Raw genomic sequence first — 25,032 nt, 5'->3', positions numbered from 1 at the left:
AGCGCCAGCAGGAGCTGACAATAATAACATCGATAAATTTCCTGTCCATTTGGTCAGGGGACAGGGGGAAACAATGGCGTAGGGGAAAGCCATACAACCGGGCACGAGTTGGGGTAATGAAACATGCAAACAAGAATTGTGGTACTTCCCATGACTGCAAATCATTTTTCCCCATTAAATCCCTAGCGGGAGGGAGCTTTCGCCGGGTGTGATTCATTGGTAAAATGTAATGAAGCATTCGGAACAACTTCCCATTTACTGTCAACAAGTAGCAGGCGAGTGGTGACGTTTTCCACGGGAGCTTTCACGCCTGCTCCGATGTTGTACAGCACTGTCTGAAGGTGACGTTTCACATGAAGCATGCACGCGATTTTAAAGAAACGACAGCATAATTGGAATGAAAACTATTAATGTAAGTTTTTTTTTCTATTTTTTTATCACCAATAATCGAATGAAATAAATAAATTAATATTTTTATTTTGTCCTACATCCTTGACAGCTGTGGAAAAGACGGCCAGGAAAATGCACAGCTCTGTGCGCCACTCACACTTGGGCGCTCGCTGAGTGTCCAATGTTTTGAAACTCAAGCGCTGCCTGGCAACTCACGTGCGCCCACCGCCGTATGCACACAGTCGCAGTCGGAGGGTCGTGAAAAACTTCGACGTTGAATTTGCTTCAATGGCGGAGATTGAAGGAAAATTAGCGTTGTTTTCAATCCGACGGATGAAAACATAAATCACCGTGCGATGGGCGGTAGTGGTAATAAGTGAGCGAGAAGTTGTGGTGCATTTCCGGTTCTGTACGGTCCTGGCTGCAGCAGGCAAACGTGTATAGGAGAGTGTGTGTGCCCCCCATGTGTGGGGGAGTGAAAAAGTTCGATTGTGTGAGGAAAAATATGGAGTGTAAGAGCCCAACCAGCTACTCGTCGGGTGCCGCCATAAAGCCTGATTTCGAGATTCGCACGCACAGATGAGGTGAAAATGGCTAACAACAACAACAGGAGCAGCAGCAGCAGCAGAAAGCAGCATCCAGCATCAAAGCACTCACCGTGCAACCACCACTGTACGTAGTACACACACACACACGTACACAAAGCCCCATCGAAGCAATCGGAGGGATCCTGCACTAACCAACATTAACATCATTAACGCACGGCGTGCTGTGTGTGTGTGTGTGTGCTGTTGCCACCCCGTGTCCTTTCGTGGGTCGTTCTGTGGCTGCGCGTGCCTCCTCTGTCTCTCTGTCGTTTCGTTTCGCAGCCAGAGGGAAGGCAGATTTTACCTTTTACCGAAAACAGCCAGGGATAGCGATAAATCGGTCAGTGATGGAGGAGAGCGTAAGTTAATTGCCATTTTATTGCATCGAACCGAACCGAATGCCCGCAGTTCGACCGCGCGTGCTAGTGAAGTGTTTTCTGTGCGCGTCGCGAAGAAGAAGGGACCAAGTGCATTCGTGCTGATGATGTGTTTATTCGATAGTGGCGGCAAGATTCGTGAGTCAGCAGCACAGTCTGTGGAACAGGCTCCATCCCGAGTGCTCGATAATGGTCTCGCTGCTGCACATAAAATGACCATTTTTTTTCCACAACATTAACCGTGTGAGCGTGTGTGTGTGTGTTGTGTTGAGTGTGTGAGTCACTGCGTGTTGCTTCGAGCAATGTAAAACAGTTGTTATTGTGGGCTGAAATTACGCGCATGGAGGAAGCTGCTAAAATTCGAAACAAACTGCAAACCACGCCACACAAAGGATACTGGCAAAGGGAAGTGTCGATAGAGCGCCGCATAGTAGACGGCCGTTTTCGATTGCCGCTTCGGATTATGTAAACGAGCCTACAGCCCACAGTGCCGAAAAGAAGACAAGAGTGTCGTTCAACTCGCCTCGCCGCGTTCGATCCGTGATGTAAGTATGCAAGCGGGAGATGGGTAACCTGGTTGGGGTATGTATCGTGCTCAGCTCCACACAGCTCTCATACTCAGCTCAGCCAACTGTGTTGGGCTTCTTTGTGACAGTTGGCAATGGTTGCGTTCCAGTCCGGGTACTACCTCACCGTGGCAGCCATTGTGGGGTTTCTTTGTTTGGTTGTACCATTTGTTCTGCTGGCGGCGGAACGAATTCCTTTTTTTGCTATTTTCCACTGTGCGACATTAGCCAGGAGCGAAAGAAACGCATACACACTCACACGAACGTATGAAGAAGAACCTGGGTTAAAATTGTCCACCCATCCATGGCGATGGGGTGAGTTAAAAAGGCAGAACGCTCTCGCCGAGGGTGGGCACCGGTAATGGAGGATGAAAATCGATATTTACCCCTGCACCCACTGCGAGCTCCACTCACCCGGGGCACTTTGCCACAAGCTTGCTGGCTGGTTGGTGTCTTTTGTTTCCACTGGCTCCCAATAACGCCAGTCCGTAGCCATGGTGATTTGGGCGGGAGGTGAAAAAGGTTACTTTTTTTTGTTTTGTTTGTAGGTCGACAGAACCACGACGGCAAGACAAAAGGTTTGACCATGTTCGTGGAAATGTTGTGGAGCGAGTGGTGGCGAGCACATGATGGAATGAGTTCGCGTCGTCGGACAGCTGTTTCGCTGCCCGTTTGGCGCCATTTACCGATCGCAGGTGGTCGAGTTTTGGCACTTGGATTGGTTTGTTTGTTTGTTCCTTGGCCCTGTTTCGAGTGTGTTATTTTTGTGCAAATACTTCAACACACATACGTACACATCGATATGTATCTAAAACCAAAACACACACACACATACAAGCGCCAGTAAAAGCAGTCCCATAACGAGCCCACGCTCGGCTGGAGTGGAGTAAACATTATGCATTATTAATTTCGTCAACTCAACTGGTCGGCGTTTTTGGGATGGCCCCATTGGATGAATGATGAATTGGTCTTCTTTGCTGGCCCTGGTTTACGACTTGTCGTATCGCAGATACTGCTCAATCGATTGAGCACAATTCTCTTCCGAGCGAGTCCGACGCGATCGTCAATCACAAACGACCAGGCGTCTCCACGGCGAAGGAAAATGTGTTTTATTTTTCCCTGCCTTCTTCTGCTCCACCTCTGTAAGCGTCTCTGGATAATCTTGAAACGTGTCCCCTCCTTCCTCCCTCCCCTTCCATCCCCCTATATTTATTTTTTATTCGTACAATCTCGACGGATGAAAGCTATACGGCTAACGGCTCAGTATGAAATTAAGATTACCCAGGAGACAATCTCTAATCCGTATACCTCCTCCCACCCCAACCGTGCTGCTTTGAGACGCTGTACGGTGGGAATTGCGTTGGGTACTTGTTGTGTTTAGGGTTTGAAAGTAACACTAAACCGAGATTCACAGCCACTGCCACGGCAGGATTCAGCCGGGTGCTGGGGTATTTTTATTACCTCACCGTTGACCTTTTTACCCCGTTAGAGAAGTGTCCTTTTCCGAAATAGAGAGAAACCGAAAAGGAACATAAAGTAGTGGTGCCGGCTTGCAGGGATGGGACTAATGGGGTGAGGTTTTTTTTTGTGCTGATGGTGGTTACGGTTAAACTTTCCCCCAAAGCTTGGGTGGGCGTGGGGCAATATAAATGACACAGTACTTTTTGATACCCAACAAAAATGGACTTAATTTAATTTAATTAAATGAAATACTCAGTCAAACATTGAAACACAGGTCAAGCAGCTCGTAATGCCATAAACTAGGAATAATTTATAAACTAATGTAGTAAAATTTAAAATTTATGAAACATTCCTCATTTAGTTAAAAGAAATGGAAAGTCTATGGGTTAAAGTTTGTATTTAATTGCATTACTCAACATTTATTATGTTGAATGACATCCTCTATATGGTGTAAACGTCCAACGCAGATGTACCGGCCTATAATAGGCTTTCGAGACTTTATTCAGTACCACACAGCCGGATAGTCAGTCCTAGCAACGGGGGGATGGTCCATTCTAGGCTTGAACCCATGACGTGTTAAATGACATATGAAACTGAAATAATATGGATTGTTTTATGTGTTTGGTACGGAGTTTTCTGAAATTTTCTTTTAAATTCAATGATAATGATTAAGATTGTTATTAATGTTTGTTTATTTATTTATTTAGGTTTACGTTATCTGGTAAATGACTGCTTCATAACAAATACAATTTTACATTTAAACATCTAAATCGAATTCGAACACATCTTTGACACATTAAAGCTTTTTATACATAATCCAAGAAAAAAAACAATATGGTGGTTATATCAGATTTTAAAAAAATGTTTCAAATATAATGACCATAATTGTCCCAATTTCGTATCAGCGTAATTTCATGGTTCGGCCTAGCAACAATGCCACTCTGGCTTCCAAAAATTGCAACCTTATCCAAATCATCTTGGCAAAACCCCAATATAAAAATAAATAAACGTAATACATCGTACAGTGCTTCAATTTGTTACTCAATCGGACGAAACTGAACATCGACCAGATTTTGAGGTACTTTTTTTCATGCCTATTTTGCTATGCAAAAATGTCAAATTTATTGTTATGACATTTTTTCTCAGCTCTGATGTGTGTGTATATGTCTCGTTGTAAAACCATCCACAAATTTCAAATTTCATGTTCAATCTCAAAAATGTAGCCACCAGCCAACATTCCAATCGTTTTGCATAGAAAGGCTGCGAGAAAGCCACAAAATTCAGCCACATTTTCCTCCTCCGCCCTATTCCGAGCCAAGCAACTGGTGAAGGAATTTTAATTTCAGTTTTCAATTCCTTGTCCACCGGGTGCTCCGGTGGCGCTGTGTCTGCTCCTTTCGCGATGGTGGAGCGTATCGTTTTCGTCCTCCAGTCCATACCCAACTCATAAGACCTTCGAGTGGAAAGTTTTCAACTTGAACTTTTCACAAAATACTAAAATACGTGCGCGTTCCCCTTGACTTCAACCCCCCACTCTCCGGTAAACTATTAAACTGCAATTACATTTCGCTTCCTTCCCCAGTACGGGGAAAGTCTCGCCACTGAAGAACGGTTTTCACCCTACCGGAGAGTTTTTTTTTTCACACACCGGTACGGGCACTTTTTTTTTTTGGTGCTGAGTCTTCTACGGGAGGAAGCAATAAACTCAACATCAATACGGCACTCGAGCAGCGAACAGGCACACAAAATATCGAACCGATTGCGAGTCTCTTCCCGCGCTTCATCCGTATTGCTTCACAGCTTCATTTAGAGCGGCTTTGACACCCACTGAGCGACACCGGGGGTTTTTTTTGGGGGCGATGTGTAGGAGGAACTTTCTCAGCTTCCTTTCCTTTTCGCTACCCGTAGCCTTATTAACACTTCAGTGAAAGGTTTTTTTCTTTTTTTTTTACCGCCCCACGACAAACGACACGTGATACAAAGCTGGTGATGGTGCATTGGGAGGAGCGACTTGTCGGTAAATCCGAAACTAATAACGGTTTTACGGGTTTGTGTTTCCTTCCTTTCGTTTTCACTCTTTGTTGCCAAGCGGTTTGGGTAAAAATTATTTAAGAAAATGAAAAAATGAGATTTTTTCATTCAGAAAGAACGAAATAAATATTAACGAGCGAGTGTTTTTAGTGAAGAATAACCAACGCAGTTAATTGAAGTAAAAAACAGCTTGAATACATCATCTACAATTAAACATTTTTTGTACAAAATGCTACAAAATCCTTCAATATACACCAACATCTTAATCAATTTGGTGCTCAACCTTTTCGTGAAACGCATGAAAAAGATTTGCAGCCAAAAAAACTCCACTCCAAAGTTGTTTGGTTTATATTTATCGTAGGGATTTTCTATTGTACGATTGCTTTCTTTACCATCGTGTCTTACCAAACCTCTCCATCCTATCGATTGAACCAAAAGAACCCTCCAAAAGTACCTAAGCAATATAAAAGGGAGCGAGGAGTCGACTGGCGCTTCATTCTTCATTCTTGCCAGCCGTTCCGATATGCCCAAAGGTAATATTACGACAGGAGTGCACACATTATCTCCTGGGGATTTAGAAGGCAAACTAAATCCTCAATAAATATCCGTTCTCCACCACCGACTTGCTTTAATGCTTTGAAAATCTTCACTGAAAAAAGGAAAAAAAGATTAAACAATTCACTCCCCCACCCCAAGGCTAGGTTCGGTGTCCCCTTTCAGGGCAAGCGTCACTAGTTCGACTCCTCCGGGAACTCAGGTTATTTTGTTGCCTTCTTCTTTCAGTGTAAAAACTATTTGCCTTATGTGTTTGCAACCTAACCTACACTCGTTCTGGTAGCGTTTGGCCGTGATGTGGCACTTCAAACCATCTCTGCTGCTGGTGGTGGTTTGGTCCGAAAAGAAGTTGGGGTCAAAATTGAAAGAATAATATACTGTCACACCCTCACCGTCCTAGAGCCCGTCTAGAGCTTTCTACTGTGAGCTTAAGCGTGCCCTATAAACAACACCAAATCCCCAATAACAGTTGGGCGTTCCCAAAACTGCCCGAAACTTCGCTGGCTGTTGAAAATGTGGCCAGTTTAGGCGGTTTGTGCAGTAGAGCCGAAAAGTTATCTTTTTTTTTGTTTCATGTGTACCCGGGAATGTAAAACCTTGCTGGAAATGTGCGTAATTCCCGCTAACGTTCGATTGAAAGCCGATGAACGCGTTGCGAGGGAAAACGCTTCCCGGGAAGTGCTTAATTGATACCAGATAACAATGGCTTTCGTTTTACCCCTTGATGCGTATTGTGTGGGAAATTTAACGGCAGGGTTAAATACTCCTTTTTTGTATTTGAAAATTTGTATTTTTGGAGCTTTACTGCACCATCGGAGAAAGCATCCAACCAGTGCTGCAAAATGTCATGAGTATCACGAAATTTTCACCAACGAAACCATGAACATATCCATGGTAGCTTGATGCTCATTGCTGATAGTCGATAAAAGTGCGTCATGACATGCTGAACACGACATGTGAATTCTTGAGTCCTACGCGATACTCTGACTGACAAGCTTAGCTTAATGCCGGTGCAATCATAATCATGATTTTTTCTGGCTGTGAACAGTGCTGCCAAATGCCACTGTTTCAGTCATCAACACTCATAACTGAAACGAAGCTCAAATCAGATCACGTACACAACTGAGATGATCAGTGACGATACTCAAACAGTTGGAGAATCAATCACATGCTTGGTGACATTTAGTTTAACACCCAACTTTTGGCCACTCACTTGGTCACGACATTTTTGTTGGCGATAATCACGACATTATTGGAATATACTTGGCATGTGGGCTCTAACAACAAAATGAGCATGCTTTCTCCCTCTATCTGTTTTTATTTTATGTCGGGTCAAACAGAGCGAGAAAACATGCTCATTTTGTTTCTTGGAGCCACTCGCACGCATCGCATATCTCCCATGACCATCGCGATGATCACCGACTGAAAATGTCGCGACCAAGTGACTGACCAAGAGTTGGTTACACACAATGTCACCAAGCATGTGATGGTCGCACCAACTGTTTGAGGCTCGCCTCTGATCATCACAGTAGAGCTCGTGACGCTGACATGATTTTGTTTCAGCCGGAATTTGTCATGGCTATGTCAGTGACATTTTGGAAAACTGATCACAGCAAAAAAAAGTCGTGACATAGTGACTGACCAAGCGATTGTCGCAAACATATCATGAGCTTGTATTGGTCACACCAACCATTATGAGTATCACCTCTGATTATCACAATTGAGTACGTGACGCTGATATAGATTTTGTTTCAGTCAGATTTTTTTATGACATTGACAGTGACATTTTGCAGCACTGCATTCAACTGTGCTAAATGCGTTAGTAGTGCGGCAATCATAATGAGCTGAAAATGTACCGATAGAAGTCTGAGAACTACGTTCCCACACTGTAATACTTATTTTGGAATTGGCGAGTGATTATTTTGAAATTGAATGTAAAATTTTCCACTAATGAGGATCAGAGTAATTCGAAGCTTTTATACACATAATGGTATTGTACCATATTCGATGAAATCATTCCAGAAAAGCTCGTCAAAAAATTCTATATAGTGGCATGTCTATAAATTATGTTACTTTTCTGGGTTTTGTTGCTAAGTTGCCACATGTCTCACAGCTCATTTTGAATTTTCAACTACCTTCAGCACAGCCAGGTTCCCTTTACAAGAAACCACACAAGTTGGCAGCTTCCAACTAGTCAGCAGGTTTTGAACAATCATAGTCACACATAGTTTATCGGTCCCGCAAACAGTTTGTCTGGCGGGTTTTCCATTTGTTTTCTTCAATTCCCATTTTCACACTGTCACGATGTCCTTCGCTGTCAGTGGTGCTAAAATATTCATCTTCGCAGCCCCTGCCCTTGTTATGTGTACTGCTGTTTACTATTTTCGTTGCGCGTGGTTGTATGTGTGGGTTAGAATTTATTTCACTTGTTGTACACTCGCTGAAGCGAATAGTTTTGCAGCTGTTTTGTTTCGTGAAGGACGCGCGACCGTTGCGGAATGTGGTACGCAAAAAACGGAATTGGTGAAAGGCTGTAAATGGGATATCCTGCCAACAACAACAACAACAACAACAATAACAAAATCCATGCCACCGTGTCATCTGAGATGCATTTTTTAACCGCATGACATTGTGCTCGACTTTTTCCCCCTTTTGACTTGCCGTCGGTGGATGGTAGTTTGTTGTGCAGTTTTACGCCACCGTGCCACCGTTCATGCCGTTGCGTGGGAAAGTTTTTATTGTTTTTAATAATCATCCGCCGTCGGTGCTTGTTTGGGGCGCTTGCTTTTAACCGAGAATGGAGAATGGACCAAAGAAGCGCATCTTTGGCAGGGGCAGGGGATGTAATAAGGAATGAGCAAAATGTTCGTAAAGTAAGACATGGCTGTGTGCACTCCCTTCAGCCTGTGACACGGTGACACACGGTTCTTTTCATGCCTTACTACTTCAACTCCCGGCTCAGGAAGATATTCCATTCGCGCTGAATGAATTGCAGGAAGCATTAAGAAGAAAAAAAACTTTGCAAAAGAATGTGTTGTGCTTCGTTCTTTTCACCGTTTTTTCCTTCGTTCGAGATACGAACACAATTTAATCAATCAAAACTCAACCGCCCGGTAAAAGTTGCATCATTGCATTGCGGTGTGTTGCATGTTCTATTTTTATTATTTTGTTGCGGTTAGTGAGCTTTCTTACTGTGATCCTCATGTTTTATACCTTATAACACAGCTATCGCATGACTGGGAAAAACTAACTGGGTGGTAGCATATAAAATGTGCACTTCAATCTTCAATCCGAAGCTTTCGTTGTGCATTGTTTTCTGGTCATGTTGCTCACCCGCGCTCAGGCTGATGCTGGTTGTTGGAGGCAGTTCTATTCGTGGAGCAATGATTCAATGCATAACATATTGATGATGTCTTCTGTAAGGACAGTATTGAGCAACAGCTAAGCAATGCATTCATGCCCCTGTTACACTTTCAATCCATTTTGCTTCTGTTTTGAGCGAGTAACAAGCTTGCTAAAAGTTCTTTTGTTTGATCTTTGTATAGGAAACGCCATGGTTTTTCATTGTATGTGGTGTCACGATGATTTTTGAAGCTTTAAATATCGAAGCTTTGTAATGAAATACATTTCAATTAATCAAACAAAAAACAGCACAAAAAATGAAGCAAAGAAAGTCCAACAGTCCACAGTCTTAATTACAATTGTAGAATGTTTACACATTTACACGAAGGAGAGGGGCAACCCAATACCATTCTTGGTCTGAATGCGTCTTTTGTTTAAACATTTAATCCCTTTGATTGTCTATAGTTTGCGGTTACTCTATTCAAATAGACCGAGCAACGTTGAGCAGACGACCTCGACCGTGAACCAGACAAATCTCACCCAAAACGGGTTGCGGATCGGTGTCTACCACCATTGCCGGCATAAGCACCGGGGGCGACCCATTTCTCTCCCCCGACGGCACGTGTTGATGCTTTTCAGCTGCTCCACGGTGCGTTTGGAACAATTTTAATTAACATTCATCTGCCAATCTACACCGTAAGGCGACGGGGCGGTGGGAGGCACTCATCAAAGTCATGTGGCTGCTTCAATCGAGTCGAAACTCCCCAGTTCTCCCCAGTCACATGGGAGCGGTACTGTGCTGAAGTATTTTTGAAATGTGGTTTTACAGTGTTTCTGCTTAACAATTTCGATTGAAGCGCTTCAATCGAGTCGCAGTCGATGTAAGCCCCCTTCACAGCATCCAACCCGATGTACATCCCCATGCCATGGCGATGGATGATGAAATGAATGATGATGGATTGACAGGTTCGGTATTATGGAGCCCGGAATGTACGTTCATCTCCAGATCGCTATCACTTCGAGGTAGTATAATCATCAATATGCGTTCATAATAATTGTCTGTCCCCTGCGGCAAGTTTGCTTTTCCTGCTCTTTGGGTGAATATTCATTAAGTAAATCGGAATGGAAATGGTGCATCAAAGTGGACAATCGTTCCAGGAAGGTCTGCACAATGTGTACCAATTTATAGACAGATCAATGAGTTAAGGAATGATTATTGTTTTTTCGCCTTTTCCCCTATGAAATGCACATTGCTGCAGCATCATCTGTCATATTTACTAATGGAAATGTAATTCTTTGATGTTTGTGTAATAAGCAGAATTTTAAAATACTTATCAACGAAGAGAGAGACAGAGAAGAGAGAAAAAGTTACATTTCTTCCGGTTAGCAGGACCATCTACTGCTGCTGCCAGTTCGTGTAGGTTCTACATTCTACGTGGAATGATTACTCAGGTAACGCAAGCAACCATTTGCTCTCTACCCAAATTCTGACGACGGACAGATCCGACAGTTTGACAGAATGTTCATTATCGGGGTTGAAGCAGGAATCAACTTTCTTTGAAGATGAAACGAACGTCACAAAGGCCAAGTAACGATTGAAGAGCTTGCAAAATCCAGATCCCCGATACGGAGAGCACAGTGACGGTGTGCTTGACTTGTGTGCACCATCCGAACCATTCCCCCTGATGCGTCTCGGAAACACTGGTTTGCCTTCTCAAGCGCATAGATAACAAGGAGCTTTACCTATTGCACATACCAATCGCCATCGCCAAGCCCATCACAGCACTATTGCTTTAAAATTTGTAAACGATCGCAAAGAAAAGCGTTTCCGTTTGACCACCCCAAGAACAATGAAACACTGAGAGAAGAGCAAATGGTCAACGGTCGGAAAAGACAGGGAATCATATCATAAAAAAGTGGACATTATTTTCAGCACCAATTCCTGCATCCGACAGCCCGAACGTGGGTACGTTTGTGTTCGTTTGCTTGGGAATGTTTTATTTTACGTGTACCATTTCAATTGCGTTGCACTTTTCATTTTTCGTCTCCAAATTTTGTGCTCGACAGCTCGGGGCTCGGGGCACTTCAAAAGCAGAGCGATTCGCAGTGCTGAAGTAGCATTTTACTGGGGAGAAAAGTTCTAGGAATAATTTGTCATTCATTTTGATGGGTTGTATTGATGCCGTGATAGTATGGTTGGAGCAGGACTCGATTGTGAAATGCTGTAGCAATTGATATATCTTTTCGTTTAGTTCCTGTGAGTTAAACTAACAAATGGCATCGTTTCGTGAGGATTAAAAATGAGAAGAAACTTTCACCATATTTACTGTACTATATTTTTGACTCATCTTCAAACATTGTGGCTGGAAAATATCACCTCATTACTAAAACACAAACACCCTAGATGCTGCCCATTTTTTAATCGTCTATTCGGTCCTTTAGAATCGTCCCACACAGCACCTAAAAATGGTAGCTTCATCCTAATGTGCCATAAAACTGTTGTTTGGTCTGCAATTTGTAAAAACCCACTATCTTCGTCAACAAAAAAAAAAAAAAAAACAGAACGGTGACACTTTCCAGATCCACAATAGCTGTGACGTGAAAAATTTTCATCCTTTTTAATAAGTTTACCATAACATAATCCACCCCGACACCGACGGCACATCACGGACGGAGAGTGTCCTTTTTTCCCCCACAGCCTGGAAGAAGGGAACGATTAAAAAATGAAACCAGCACCACCAGCACCGAAAAAAGGAAAACGACTCCTCCGTTTGGTGCAACAATTTATCACCGTGGGGGCCGACGGCTCGTAGCCGTTGAACCACTTAGACCTATCGTGCGGAGCTTTGCCTAGTGCATCACAAACCCACACACACACATACACGCACGCACACAGATACACCTTTTGAACCGGCACATTTCCGGTCACGTGCCCTGGACGGTGGAATTTAGATCAATCTACGGCGTACCATCACCGCGACCCGAGGCTTCCTCCAAACAGAACTTACATACTGCATCGTTTTGGATTAAGCAACCGCAGAACCGTAAGTGTGTGTGTGTGTGTGCAGTAGGTTATGTGCCTTCTCCGTGTAGGCTTCTATCGCGTGTACCATCTAGTGTCCCTGGTGGGCCTGGTGGCTGGATCCTTACAAGAAGTGTCCATGTTCCGTAATGGTGGTGGCGCCGGCAGCAGTGGTCGCAATGAGTGATGAAAATGACAACATTTGCACGAACGTCAGCTGGTTTTGCGCTAAAACAAAAGCACTAGCGCATTCCCCCTCGTTTCGGGAGAACGCCGAAATGGGGCAAATGAAATGCACTTTTGGTTTTTTGGAGTTGTCTGTGTTTCTTTCATTCCGTTACAACCGGCGACCGGCGGCAGTAGCGATTGGGGTAATGGGTTGATGATAACGGCAAACCTTCAACGTGATGATAAAAGATAGAGTGAACTAAATACACCAAAAGACAGTGTAAATGAGGATAAATTAATGGATCCTCACAAAATATCGAGCGTCAAAATCGGAGCGTCGGTTTGACCAACAACTCTTGTTAGTTGCTACAAATGATGCCTGGGATTGAAATATTTGCTGATAAATGAAACAATTGTATGTTTACAGTTCTTAGTACTCAGCAAGCTTCACTTTATACTTCGAATCGGTAGGTTTACGCTTATCGCACTTACAGACGATGGAAACGAGTGCAAAAGCACGAAGTGAAAACGAAACCAATTTTCCGACTTCGTGCCATGCTTGCCACATGTGGGCCTATAGACGAAAAGGGAAAGTAAGAGATACGTTTTCGGTTTTGCTGTCCCTTCTGGTGAACTATTGCATATTGAGTCCTTTTTGGAGGTCTGTCGAATAGAGGACATTTTCATACAAAAAATGTGTATTCATATAAACAGAATAATTTTGCTTGCTATTATAAATCAACCAAACGACATAATCAATATTCATTATTTCGTTAATATAAAAATACTTTTCATACATTTCAAAAAATCCTTATAAAAACCAAAACCCTTGACACTGTTTTTACAATACGTGGACTTGCTCTACTTAAAAACAATCCTGCCTGTACTAAGAAGCTTCGTTTACCCAATGTACTACCAGCGCGTTTGACAGCCCTGACTGGCTAAGCTTCCGCTTCGCGTGTTGTTTAAGCGTCGGGGTACGGTTCGTGCTGTCGTTCGGGGCCCGATCCATTCGTACACAAATGCTGCCGCTGTACACATCGACGGTCGCGTTTTGGCGGTGTAAGGTCCCGGGTCCAGATGAATATTGTTTACATTCTACATCGATTCTGCCGTGCGCGATCAACACGCTGCCGTAATATCAGCTGGCAGTGGTGCCGCTGACAACACACACGAGTGTTCGCCAAGTTTTTTGTGCCATGTGTGTGCGTGTGTGCGGTGTGGTGGAGGTTGAATATCATTAGATAAAAACAAAATCCCCAAAACACACACAAAATACAATCAAGCACTACAAACAGCATATGGCCGGATCGGATCGGGAAGACAGTGAGTCAGTAGAACGCGGTGGTACGCAAATGATTAATATTACCGTTTCCCTCACCGTAGTGTGTTACGTGGCCCCTCGTGTAACCTCGCGCACGAGGGGAAAAACAATATGGCTTTCGGTCGCTGCTCCGGTGAAGTGATTTGTTCGACGATTGTTAATATTTATTCACTGCCGTGTTTTTGTGTGCAATGCGGAAAACTAACGCTCTCGCTGTGCCCCACCACGCCGTTTGGTGGTAAGGGGCTTCGAGTGTCGCGTGCAGTAACGCGTGTGCTACGACTAAGTTTTGAAGCTGCCGAAGTTATCGTAGTAGTGGCACAATAGTGTATATTGCGTTTGTGGATGTGGTGGTTCCTATGGCTAGCGAATGTAACGCAGGGCACGGATTCGCCTACGAGTGGTTTTAATAGTGCGGTGGAATGATGTTTGGAATGATATTGTGTGAATTGTTTAATATGAGATGTTGGAAGTGACGTTACTATGAAAAAAGATGGCATATATAGCATACATAACAACATATATACAATATACTCGAAAAGTGGAAACTTGATTTTTTCAATCATTTGTGAATACGTAACGTTTGATGAAGCCCATCACATGCGATCGCATGCAAAATTGATCATTCGTGGGTGGAAATCAATTTCACGTCGTGTTTGTATGCGTTTGAAGCATGTGGCTGTGAGCAGTTTTACTGTTTTTTTATCTTTCGCTTACATTGATTATTTCTTACCTTTACCCCATCTGCCACTTTGTTCCGCAACAATCGACAAGGGCACGGTTATTGATGACCGGCAGCGACATCGTTGTAGGTTTTCCTCCCGTTTCAATAAAGCACGACACTGCGTGTGTGTGTGTATTGTGGTATGCCTGAGGCTAAAAGCCTTTCAGGTTACCCAACTATGTCCAATGGAAGAAGCGTCGCGCAAAAGGGAACCCGCGCATTGCTTTGCTTTGGTGCAGCTGTACCGTGCTTCAACTCCTGTCTCCTGTCTGTCCGGTGCGCGTATCGGTAATAGGATTAGCGGGATTAGGTGGTAAAATGGTACCGCCACAACCTCTCCCAGGATTGGCACCTGCAACGATCGACCACGAGCGGCCATTCGGCAAGACATTGGTTCTGCACCGTGTTTGCCGCCGGTCGTGCGGGGAGGACAATAATACAACTCACTTTGACCTTCTGTCACCCTGGCCAACCATCTTCTTTTTGCTTCCCGTTTTGTGGATGTGGAATCGGGAGCAGCTAATCAGGTGTTGCTGGCGGTTGTTGCATTTGGCGTTTGGGATTTGGTTGGTTCTGATTTCGGAAACGGAAAGAATTAGTGGCCGCTGACGTCGCTTCGCAACGTACAGTAATTCATGCGATCGAATTGCTCAGCGAGGATTAGAACGGCTCGAGATTTAAGTGAATTAACCGAACCAATCCCTGGAAGCTCCCTGGTGGAACCTCTCCATCCAGGGGTAACGGTAAAGCCTGTGCGCGTTGTTAGGTAGGATAATACACTTTGATGCGAAAGTCTTACCTGGGTGATGGAACCCACGCTGCTGCTTGCTGTGACATGCTGTGGCCAGTGGCAGCTGGAACGATGGGCGGAAAGCGTCCGGATGGTTTGCTTTTAATTGCAAAAATGTGTTCAAAGTAGTAAGAGCACATTTGCCACCGGTACGCCGAGCATTCAGTTTCAGTTACCGAGCAAGTTCTAACGACAACGACGTGTGGGTGTTTTTTGTTGAAGATGTGATCTAAAATACTAATTTTAAACAGACACAAAGCCGCTGAGATGGTCTGATGGCGCTGAAAATGGGCCGGTTTGGCGTCTTTTCAACGAAATGGATTTTCACACGTGCGTAACCGTACACAGCCCGGAGCGTGTAGCGGCGAGACGAGGGAGCCTTTAGGGATGATAACACCGGCCAAGTAGTCTGCCAAATGTCTACACAGTTTGCCCGGATTTGCGGGGGTGGGAGGCACCCATTGCCCACGTTTGAATTGAATGAAATGGGTCGGTTGGTGCTTTTGGGTTTTAGGGGGGGGGGGGGGGGCTTTTGGTTTATTCATGTGTCCTCCTTTTAAGGAATGTCACTATTTTCTTATCAAATGTCTTCATTTTTAGGGGGGAGCAATGTGGTGCTAATTTAGGTAGTGGCGGTTGGCACGTCTTTATGTACCTTAATTTCCATTTAAAAATATTCGAAATAAACGTTGTACAAGAAGCTGATCGTTGATCGACGATTATGAATACTTAAATAAGCTACAGAACTTACAAAAGATGCAATGTATGAAAATGTATACGGAACATTCTACGAAGAACACTGATATGTGGTATTTACTTGAAAAAATATAAACAAATATACTTGTAAGGATAATTTACCGCTTCATTCTGCGTAACTGCAATGTAATAACTTCAATTAAATTCCATATAGCAGCGTAATTAAATTAGCAAAACGATCATTTCTATCAATTCAATGTTATTGTTATTGACTGAACCTAAGTATTTCAGTAATTCTTCGAAGCTACATTTATTTAAGTCGTCAATCCGGATTGATTATTCATTGTATCCGTTAGCCTTGCCATATTTTACAATCCATGCTGTTCTTGTTAAGAAGGATTTCATAAAACTCTCTTTGATTGTTCAAACAAAAGTTTACAGAAATAGGAAAAAAAAAGATTTTCTAGAAAAATAGAAACCGTACATTCAATGAGATCCCATACTATTAAAATACGGTTCCAACCTCATGAACAACTGCGTAATCAAATCGTAGGAACCGTATCATTGCTCGAATCCGCGCATTACCCATTAATAAGTGGAACACCCATACACCAGCATTGCCGTAGCTTCCGTTTTTCAAAAACAAGCTGCAGCGAATACACTAGAAGCATATTTTACACAGCAACGCGCGTGGGAAAATGTTCCTTCCCTGCAGTGTGTGCATTCCCTTGGCTGCACATCAACTCGGCCACCCGAAGGCGTTGGGTTGCGTTGTCGAGTGCGAAGATCAAAGCCGGGCCCTATTCTCCGGGCAATGAAAATGAAAACTGAGTAAAGCCGAAGTAGTAGAACGAGCTTTACAGGAAAGAAAAAAAAACCCTTGACGAACGACATATTCCCGTACATTGAGCGAGAAGCGTACACGAAAAAGAACCACTTGGAGTGATGCTTTTACATTAGCGGCTGTTGCACAGCTTCTCGCCTTGCTCTACCTTACACTTAGCGCTGTGCGGATGGATTAATGTGTGACGATTTTGCCCTTAATTAATCTGTTACTCGACACTTCCCTCCAACGTACGATGCCTGGTGCCGGATGCGTAATTGAAAGCGGTGGAAAGGAATTCGCATTCAATTTAGCCACCATTCGCCCGGATAAGGATGCTTCCATTTTCAGTGCATACGAGGGCTCATCAGTTGAGGATTGACACAGTTTTTTACTTTAACTGTGGATTGGAAATACAAAAACAAACTGGCGTTTCTCCTACAATCTACACTAATTGGCCTCGAGTGAATGCATTTGCAGAATGTGCGGGACTAATCTGTGGTAGCGAAAACCTTTCATTAACGTTGGGCACATTTTATGTGGCTTGCGAAGTGGTGAGAGCTTCACGGTGAGAGCTTACTTTCACCTTAATGTGCTTGCAAGCATTAGGGTAGCTCCTTAAAGACAATGAAGTGCAGATGGGTGAGCTTCATTGCAACACGTTAGAATATGTCAGTGAAGGTCCAAATGCACCTTATTTTGGAGGACGAATACACCGTTGCATAAACCCGGTGTGTCTCTGTGCATTAACAAATTCACATCTACCTAGTCCCACGCCACGTGTGGGGATGTGGGTCAACACTACTAGAAGGCGATGGGGTTTTAAGCAACAAACCAACTGCCGCCTGTGCCGGTTGAATACAATGATACACGAAAACAACCACATCGCTTCGGCTAGCTACGTGCGCATAGTAGAACATTCTTCACTGAGAAACAGGCGGTGAGCGCTCCAGCAAGCTCAATGTTGGAAATGGAAGAAAGCACAAGGTAGCAGTGAAGTGAAATACAAAACAAAAAACCAGTACACCATTGTTAAGCGTTGTTTCGAATAGATAGACGCGGTGAATCCGAATGAAGCTGTGGTTTAGTGAAGTGAATGGGTTTTATTTTCGTCAGCCCAAGAATGTGACACAGTTTCGCGCAAGTATGTCTTTTTAAAAATCTTAATTACGGAAAAAGCATGCCCGGGAGCGAAGGCGTACAATGCTTTCAGGATTATTTAAGACTTCGTACACTTTGTTCGTTTTGGACTGTATGGTTAAGATGTTTTTTGTGTGTGTGTGTTTGTATGTGCACATTTGGATGTACGATTTTTATTTTCTGCTATACTTTGTTGAAGCTAAGTTTTCTCTTGGGACAGTTAAAACGATACAGGGTTTTCCAGGGGTTCTCATAGTTGTCGGACACTTCCTTGACTGTTTCCTATTGGAAGTTAACTTCATATTGTGGGAATTGGACTCTATGGCATTCTATTTAGAAAGGCTCCTTGTAAATTCCTATTGGATTTGTCCAACAAGGATGCTATAGAGTCCAATTCTCGTTACTTTAAGTTCATTTCACTTAAGAAAATGTCAATAATGTGTCCCAAAGCTATGAGAACTCTTGGAAAACCCTGTAATGTTGTGAGACATTTTGTTCCTGTAAAAGATGTATTATGATTGTTGTGAATGAAAATGTAGACGCGAAAGGGATCCCACGAGTTTTAAAATCTCTATAATTAGACAACAACAGCAACATCTTTTAAATGAAACTCTTTTATCCTTCTTCATCCAACAAGCTATCGTTAAATAAAACAGGAACAGGAAGCAGATTCTTCCATAACGCATTATCGCTCGTGTTTTACCTGTTTCGTACAATTTCGTACAGCATTGTGCTGTCATACCCTTTGACGCATTTGGCTTAATGATCTACCAATTCTTGGAACAACTGTCGATTAATACGTCAATCAAAGACGAAACAACAAGGCAAAGGATTTACGAGAACGTTTTCACTGTTTCCCCGCGTATGTATGGCGGAATTCGTCTACTGGCAATGGCGGTTGCCCCAGTAGGATAGCTGTGCCAAATACGGTGTAGAAATATGTTATGCCTCTTTGTTTAATCGATTTAATCCATGAAAACTGAACAGCGAACCATATTTTGAAACGCACTCATCCATGGAAGCTTGACATGGAAATTAAACATGCGTCACATTTGCTGCTATATTGTTTGACATAATTATTATCATTACATTATTTCTACACTTGTACAGCCTCTCCTAGCCCGTGAGGTCATTTTGGAAATAACAGAGTGAATGTCAATACAATTTTAAACACAATGAACGAAAGTGCAATTGTGATGAATGTAGCAAAAAAGCAAAAAAGCAAAAGTCCACCACTGATGAGCTCATCTCACCTCAGCGCGAACCTTGAATCATGACCACATCCAAGGATTAGCCCTGCACATGCTAACGCACCGCATTGGTCCGCGAACGAAATGATCGCCACAATTGAAAACTTTATTCCACAACCGCCTTGCACAACGGCCGTCAAATGGTAGTAATTATTTGTATTTGGAATTCCCTCCCTTTCGTTCGTGGCTTGACACTGAATCAATCGGTCGGTTGGTCTAAAAATGGACACGCCTTTACAAGACGTGACGGTGGCGTGGCCTCTCCTCCTGGTCAGCAGACTTTTGGTTCGCTAATTCAACCACGCGGTGCTCCACGAAATTGGAAGTCGACGGGCGAGGCCGAAATATGTTTCCATTTCCGCCGGTACCGGTATGCCCTTCCGCGTGCACTAATTGAAGTCGAAGCGATTAGCATAAAACGTGTGCACGAGTGTGACGCCGATGGCTCAAAACGGCTACCGACCGACAGCCCCAAAAACCTGCCAGTCTCGGGGTTTGGTTCGGGGCGGGCGGGAATTCTTCCATTCCGTGCTGATGTGCTGAGCAGCGTTTGATAATTCAATCACAAACTTTGCACATCTCCGTTTCATTTCCGCCGTTCTGATTCCATTCCCGTGGAACCCGTGGTGGTCCAAGAGCAAAGGGTCAGGCGACGATGCTCGCCGATGGTCAGATTGCCAGCAAGCGCTTTCCAGCCGGTTGGGAAGAGTGTCGAAGGGTCGAGTGAAAAATGATGTTCCGTTTGTTAGCCGAGCCAGCTGGGACCAGTCAATTCGCTTTCGTTTTCATTTTGAAGGGTTTTTTTTCTTCTTATGTTTGTGTGTGTGTGTCCGTTGTTGTTTATCCGCCCCATTTCGCTGCTTCATTTCCTAAAACGATTCCCATTTTATGCGCCAGACGAAGAAATTTCAGTGATTTCGACGGAAGTTAGCATTTCAAGTGTCCACTCACTGACGCCTGCTCGAGACTCCGAGTGCGTTGTTGCGTCCAGTGTGTGCTGAGTGTGTGTTTGTGTGTGTGTGTTGACTTTCCCCTAACGGAAGTACGCTCAACAAGTGGTTATATACACTAGCTTGTTCGTTTGTCGCTGTATGAGGCGGTAGAAGCTGTACAGCTTCGAAAAACACGATACTCCCGTTGCCGGGGCGGTGCGTTAGTACGACACAATGGCTACGTCATTCTTTGGCTCCTCGACGACGCCCGCACCTATGGCGTCGGCGGCCGGAGCCGGTACCGTTGGGCTGTTGGACAAGCTGGACCGCTTGGTCAGTACGACCGTGCTGCACGAGGCACGCGTGTATCCTGTAACCATACCGCCGGCCACAGCAGGTTATCGACCGTCGGACGCGCTGGGCAATGTGTCCGAAATGAGTTCATCAGTACCCGCCGCCATCTCGCCGACGGTTCTGACCACTGTGGTACAGACCGATGATTTCGTCGTCCTGCCAGGTATACCCACCCCACCCCGACCCCGGAGCTGTGTGTGTGAGCTGTGATTTTTGCAATCTTTTACCATTTCATTTTGTGCTTCATAATCTTGGGAACGAATCTAATGCCCTTTTAACTCATTTCCCTCGTTTTGGGTTTTTTTTTCTTCTCCCGTGTTCTTCACTTTTCGTCCCCATTTCCAGGGCCAGAGGATGTGCTGCTACTCAACACGACCACTGGACTGTACCAGCAATCGGTGACGCTAACCGCACGAATGTATCCGATTGAGGCCACCGCGGCAAAGTCGATCTGGGGCCTACCGACGCTGATCTGGGGTATACTGATCGGAACGGTCGTGATACTGATACTGATCCTAGCGACACTCTTCTTCTGCTGCTGGGTGCAGCCACGTACGCGCAAACTGCTCAACTCGAGCTACTACACGACGACCGCCAACAACGGAAACGGTAGGTTTGAACGAGGTCTTTTGCACTTTCAAGCTCATTTTCATCGCTTGCTGTAATTCTCTGAAGGATCGTGACTCAGGCCTGATGCTTCTATTTGTAATACTTCAGAACATGCATCATTTCAAGCTTAGTATCGCTTATGTCTAAGCTTCTTGTTGTATATAATATTTATTTAGCAAAGCGATATAGATCATAAAACTGTTTTTGAATCATATTGGCATGCGAAATATTTGAAATTTAATTTACTTTGATTGTTTTACTTTGAACTTTTGATTTATCCCTCTGGAGAACACTTCAAACAAAAATTGGCTTTGACAGTATGTCATCCAGTTATAGAGTATTCCCGTGTATCATTACGATTTTGCCATCCTTGAACTAGCAGGTCTTCAAGTTTTGATGGTGTAATTTATTTAACGATATTACAACCGTAGCCATGTCTTCCCTTTCACAGTCTTTGGTGATAGTCCGTCTCGCCCAATCTTTTCTTGTTGCTTGATCCTTGAATAGGCATTTCTTTTAAGTACGATGTAATTAAAATGCCTTGATTTCTTTCACGATACTTGATACTCCAACAGCCTCCCAAAGCTCGATTGTAGCCAAATCGTGCACCAGCAGCGACTCGAACCAACTAGTGATGCCCCTATCGATCGGCATCTGTCCACCGCAGTACAGTGCCCCGCCACCGCCCTCCACCAGCACCAACACCCCGCAGCACACCGCAGCGAGCGGCAGCAACAGCTCGCTACATCATGCTTCAACCCACCCTGCCGGCGGATGTGCACACCATACCTGTAGCGCCGTCCCAGCAACCACGACCAACCAGCAGCAGCAGCAGTGCAACAGCATGGCATCCGGTGGACAAGACTACGGCCACCTAAAGTACGGCAGTTCTCCGCAGCAGTACGCCGCCCAGCAGTACGCTCACCATCATCATCATACACAGCAGCAGCAACAGCAGCAACATCACCAACATCAATGTATACATTATCAACAACAGCAACAACAATACAATCAACAGCAGCAGCAACAGCAACATCACCATCACCAGCAGCAGCAACACGTACAGCTGCATGGGCACCACATACACGGACAGCAGCAGTACAGTCCCTACAACCAGCACCAGTACTATCATCATCCATCAGCTCAGCAGCAGCAGCAGCAGCACCAACAACAACAACAACAACAACAACAACAGTACCTTCACTATCAACAACATCAGCAACAACATCACCAGCAGCAACAAAGGTTGACTCGTGTGAAGTCGTCGGAGTATAGCGAGCACATGCTAAATAATGTATCATTTTTCATTGTAGAGAGCACCATCATCAGCATCATCAACAGCAGCAACAGCAGCAGCAGCAACAACAGATACAGCATCAACATCATCAATCTTCCTCAGGTCATAACCACCAGTCACCACAGCAGGGTCAGCTGGTACACACGCAACTGCACAAGTCGATGTGGGCGATCAATCCACTGTACGCTTCCAGTGGAGGTAAGTCAGCTCGCCCTTGGCTGGGCATACTCCTTTCGCATAAACAAACCTTTCGCCTTCAATCTAATTCTACGGATCGGTAACTCTTTTCCTCAGTGATCGACGATGAGAATGAGGGTGACACGAGCACCACCTACCGGACACGATCCCTACCTTCGTGGGGTAAGAATAAGCAGCGCCCGCTTTCCAATGCGGACGATCTGGAGGAGCTGTACGCGAAGGTAGTAAGATCGCATACACTTAAAAGCTATAATGTAGCCATAGTAGTTGACATGCCATTAATTCATCTTTTTCTCTTGCGGTGTAGGTGAATTTTAGTAAAAAACGACGCAACAGGATGCGCAATGATGAAGCTGCCATTATTGCTCTGTGCCGGTCGCGGTCGCAAAATCTTGCCGCACTGCCCCACGCCGCCGATCAGGATGCAGTGGTCGTGTACGATGAACGCACTGCCCTCTAGATCAAATGCAGACTTGCTGGTAGTTCTCTTACTGTAAATCGAAAGGAAAAAAAAACACGTCAATAGATATTTGTAGCTATAGAAGGTGGAAAGGAAAGGAGTATTATCTTAGGCTGTCGTCACCTGTCACCGGTGTAAAGAATCGCTCTAGTCTCTAGTCGCATACGTTCGTACACGTGCGCGTAGTTATTGAATCACTTCTCTTTGCATACGTTTGCATACCGCAACCACCCCCAGTGCCATTTTAGCTCCCGTTAGTGTTGAGTGAGCGTGCGTGGAAACAATTTCCTAGTGTTCTAGCTGAAGTAACAACAACCCAAAAAATAAAAAAATGCTCAATTGCACTTGAAGACAGTGAAGTAAGCAAACGAACAACCATCGACGATAGCATCAATGTGCGTCATATTGCATCGGTCATTTTTAATCACCCGTTGTTGCATTCCATCAGAGTAGCATAAAATTCGTATCCTTCTTTAAAAACGATTTCATGTTCCTCACCTATTTGCGAAGAGCGTACTGTAAGTTTAAACATACCAGAAACTCGCCACATGGTGGTAGCAGCATTCGTCTTCAGCCTATCAGGTGCAATTTTGCGCGAAACGACTAAACTTCTCTTCGGCTAGCGAATTTTGATGGTTGCGTAAACAAATTAGCTAGTATTAACAGGAACCGATTAAACGAAAACCCTCCCCAATCCCCCCCCCCCCCCTTATGTCACACAAAAGATGTACATGTGTTGAAAAGAAGACTGATGAACGAACCCGACAAAAAAAGTACTCAACTCCCGCTGATATTTAATAGTACTTTCACATCACCGTTTGTGGATCGTAGGTGTATCGATTGGGCTGGGGAAGAAGAAACTCGTTCGATTTCGTAAATATTCCCATTTTTATCTACATCTACATTGCTGCCGAGAGAAAAGCGGACCGTTGGAAACGTTCACGGCAAAAACGTTCAGTATTTTAGAACGCCTGTCCAAAACCTTCCCATTCACTACACATTGTTCGGAGTAGGAAGCAGCTAGCAGAAAGTTAGTAAAATGTTTAAACCGCGCCAACGCTTTTTAGTTTAAAATGGTGCCGAGTGGAAATCCCGGAAATAGCACCGTAGCTAATAAAGCGCAGTAGAAACGTTGTGTTATTTTTGTGTGTGTGTGTGGAACGCCAAACTATCGCGGAAATGGAATGTATGCAATTTCTTCTTGCCGGATTAATCTTATCATTCGTCGTAGAAAATCATTAGCAAACTCGTTAAATGGAAATTGTATCGAAACAGTGGATCCAAGGGGCTTGAAGCTTGGCCGCGTACAGGTAATGAGATAGACAGAGAGAGAGAGAGCGAGAGAGAGAGAGAGAGAGAGCAAGAGAGAGAGAGAGATAGATTGATAAAGAGAGCGAGGTAATCAACGTGTTGGAATTATTAGAAAAAGAGTGGGCAATCATGGTTAAGGGCAGCCGAGAGGCTAGAATGGAACACGAACAGGAAAATAGTAGAGAAATTTGTAACATGCGAATATAGTTGGAATGTATAAAGTGAATTGATGAATTAAGCTAAAATCGACCACACAAGATGTGTTTTGTTATCTTTTTGTGCTTTGATGACTCTAAAATGAAAACTGAAATATTTCTTTGTATTTTGCAGTTGTTGTCATTACATAATTAATAATTACAACAACGCACTGATTGAACCGATTCATAACATTGAATGCAAAATAAATACCTCTTTTGTTATATGTTTTAAATTCACCAAAAAAATTAAAATTATGCACTTTTTCTGCAAGAGTTTAATTCGATAAACATTTAGTGTATAAACGTACTAAATTAAAATAAAATGAAATTTATATTTTTAATAATTTATGAAATGCATTTTGGCTTAAAAATTGGATGTTCGACTCAGAAGCAGATTGTACTGTACTGAAGTTTTCTATTATCACGAG

General features: G+C 43.9%; 1 protein-coding gene across 2 annotated transcripts; it reads left to right on the top strand.

Annotated features, from left to right (window-relative positions):
• Positions 1 to 509: 509 nt before the first annotated feature.
• On the top strand, positions 510 to 24,652 carry LOC120951057 (G-box-binding factor-like). Of its 2 annotated transcripts, XM_040369565.2 has the most exons (7): positions 13,503 to 13,561; positions 20,144 to 20,695; positions 20,878 to 21,141; positions 21,717 to 22,386; positions 22,455 to 22,636; positions 22,733 to 22,857; positions 22,944 to 24,652. In XM_040369565.2, the coding sequence occupies exons 2-7, from the start codon at positions 20,413 to 20,415 to the stop codon at positions 23,094 to 23,096; spliced, it is 1,677 nt and encodes a 558-aa protein (XP_040225499.2). In that variant the 5' UTR covers positions 13,503 to 13,561; positions 20,144 to 20,412; the 3' UTR covers positions 23,097 to 24,652. The 2 variants fall into 2 exon arrangements, with proteins under 2 accessions (XP_040225502.2, XP_040225499.2); XM_040369568.2 differs by lacking the exons at positions 13,503 to 13,561; positions 20,144 to 20,695 and adding an exon at positions 510 to 1,899 and having other exon boundaries at positions 22,944 to 23,139.
• The last annotated feature ends 380 nt before the right edge of the window (positions 24,653 to 25,032 follow it).

The sequence above is a fragment of the Anopheles coluzzii genome, chromosome 2 (genome assembly GCF_943734685.1).
Source record: "Anopheles coluzzii chromosome 2, AcolN3, whole genome shotgun sequence".
NCBI classification, from domain to species: Eukaryota; Metazoa; Arthropoda; class Insecta; order Diptera; family Culicidae; genus Anopheles; species Anopheles coluzzii.
This window is presented reverse-complemented; position numbering and strand designations above follow the sequence as displayed.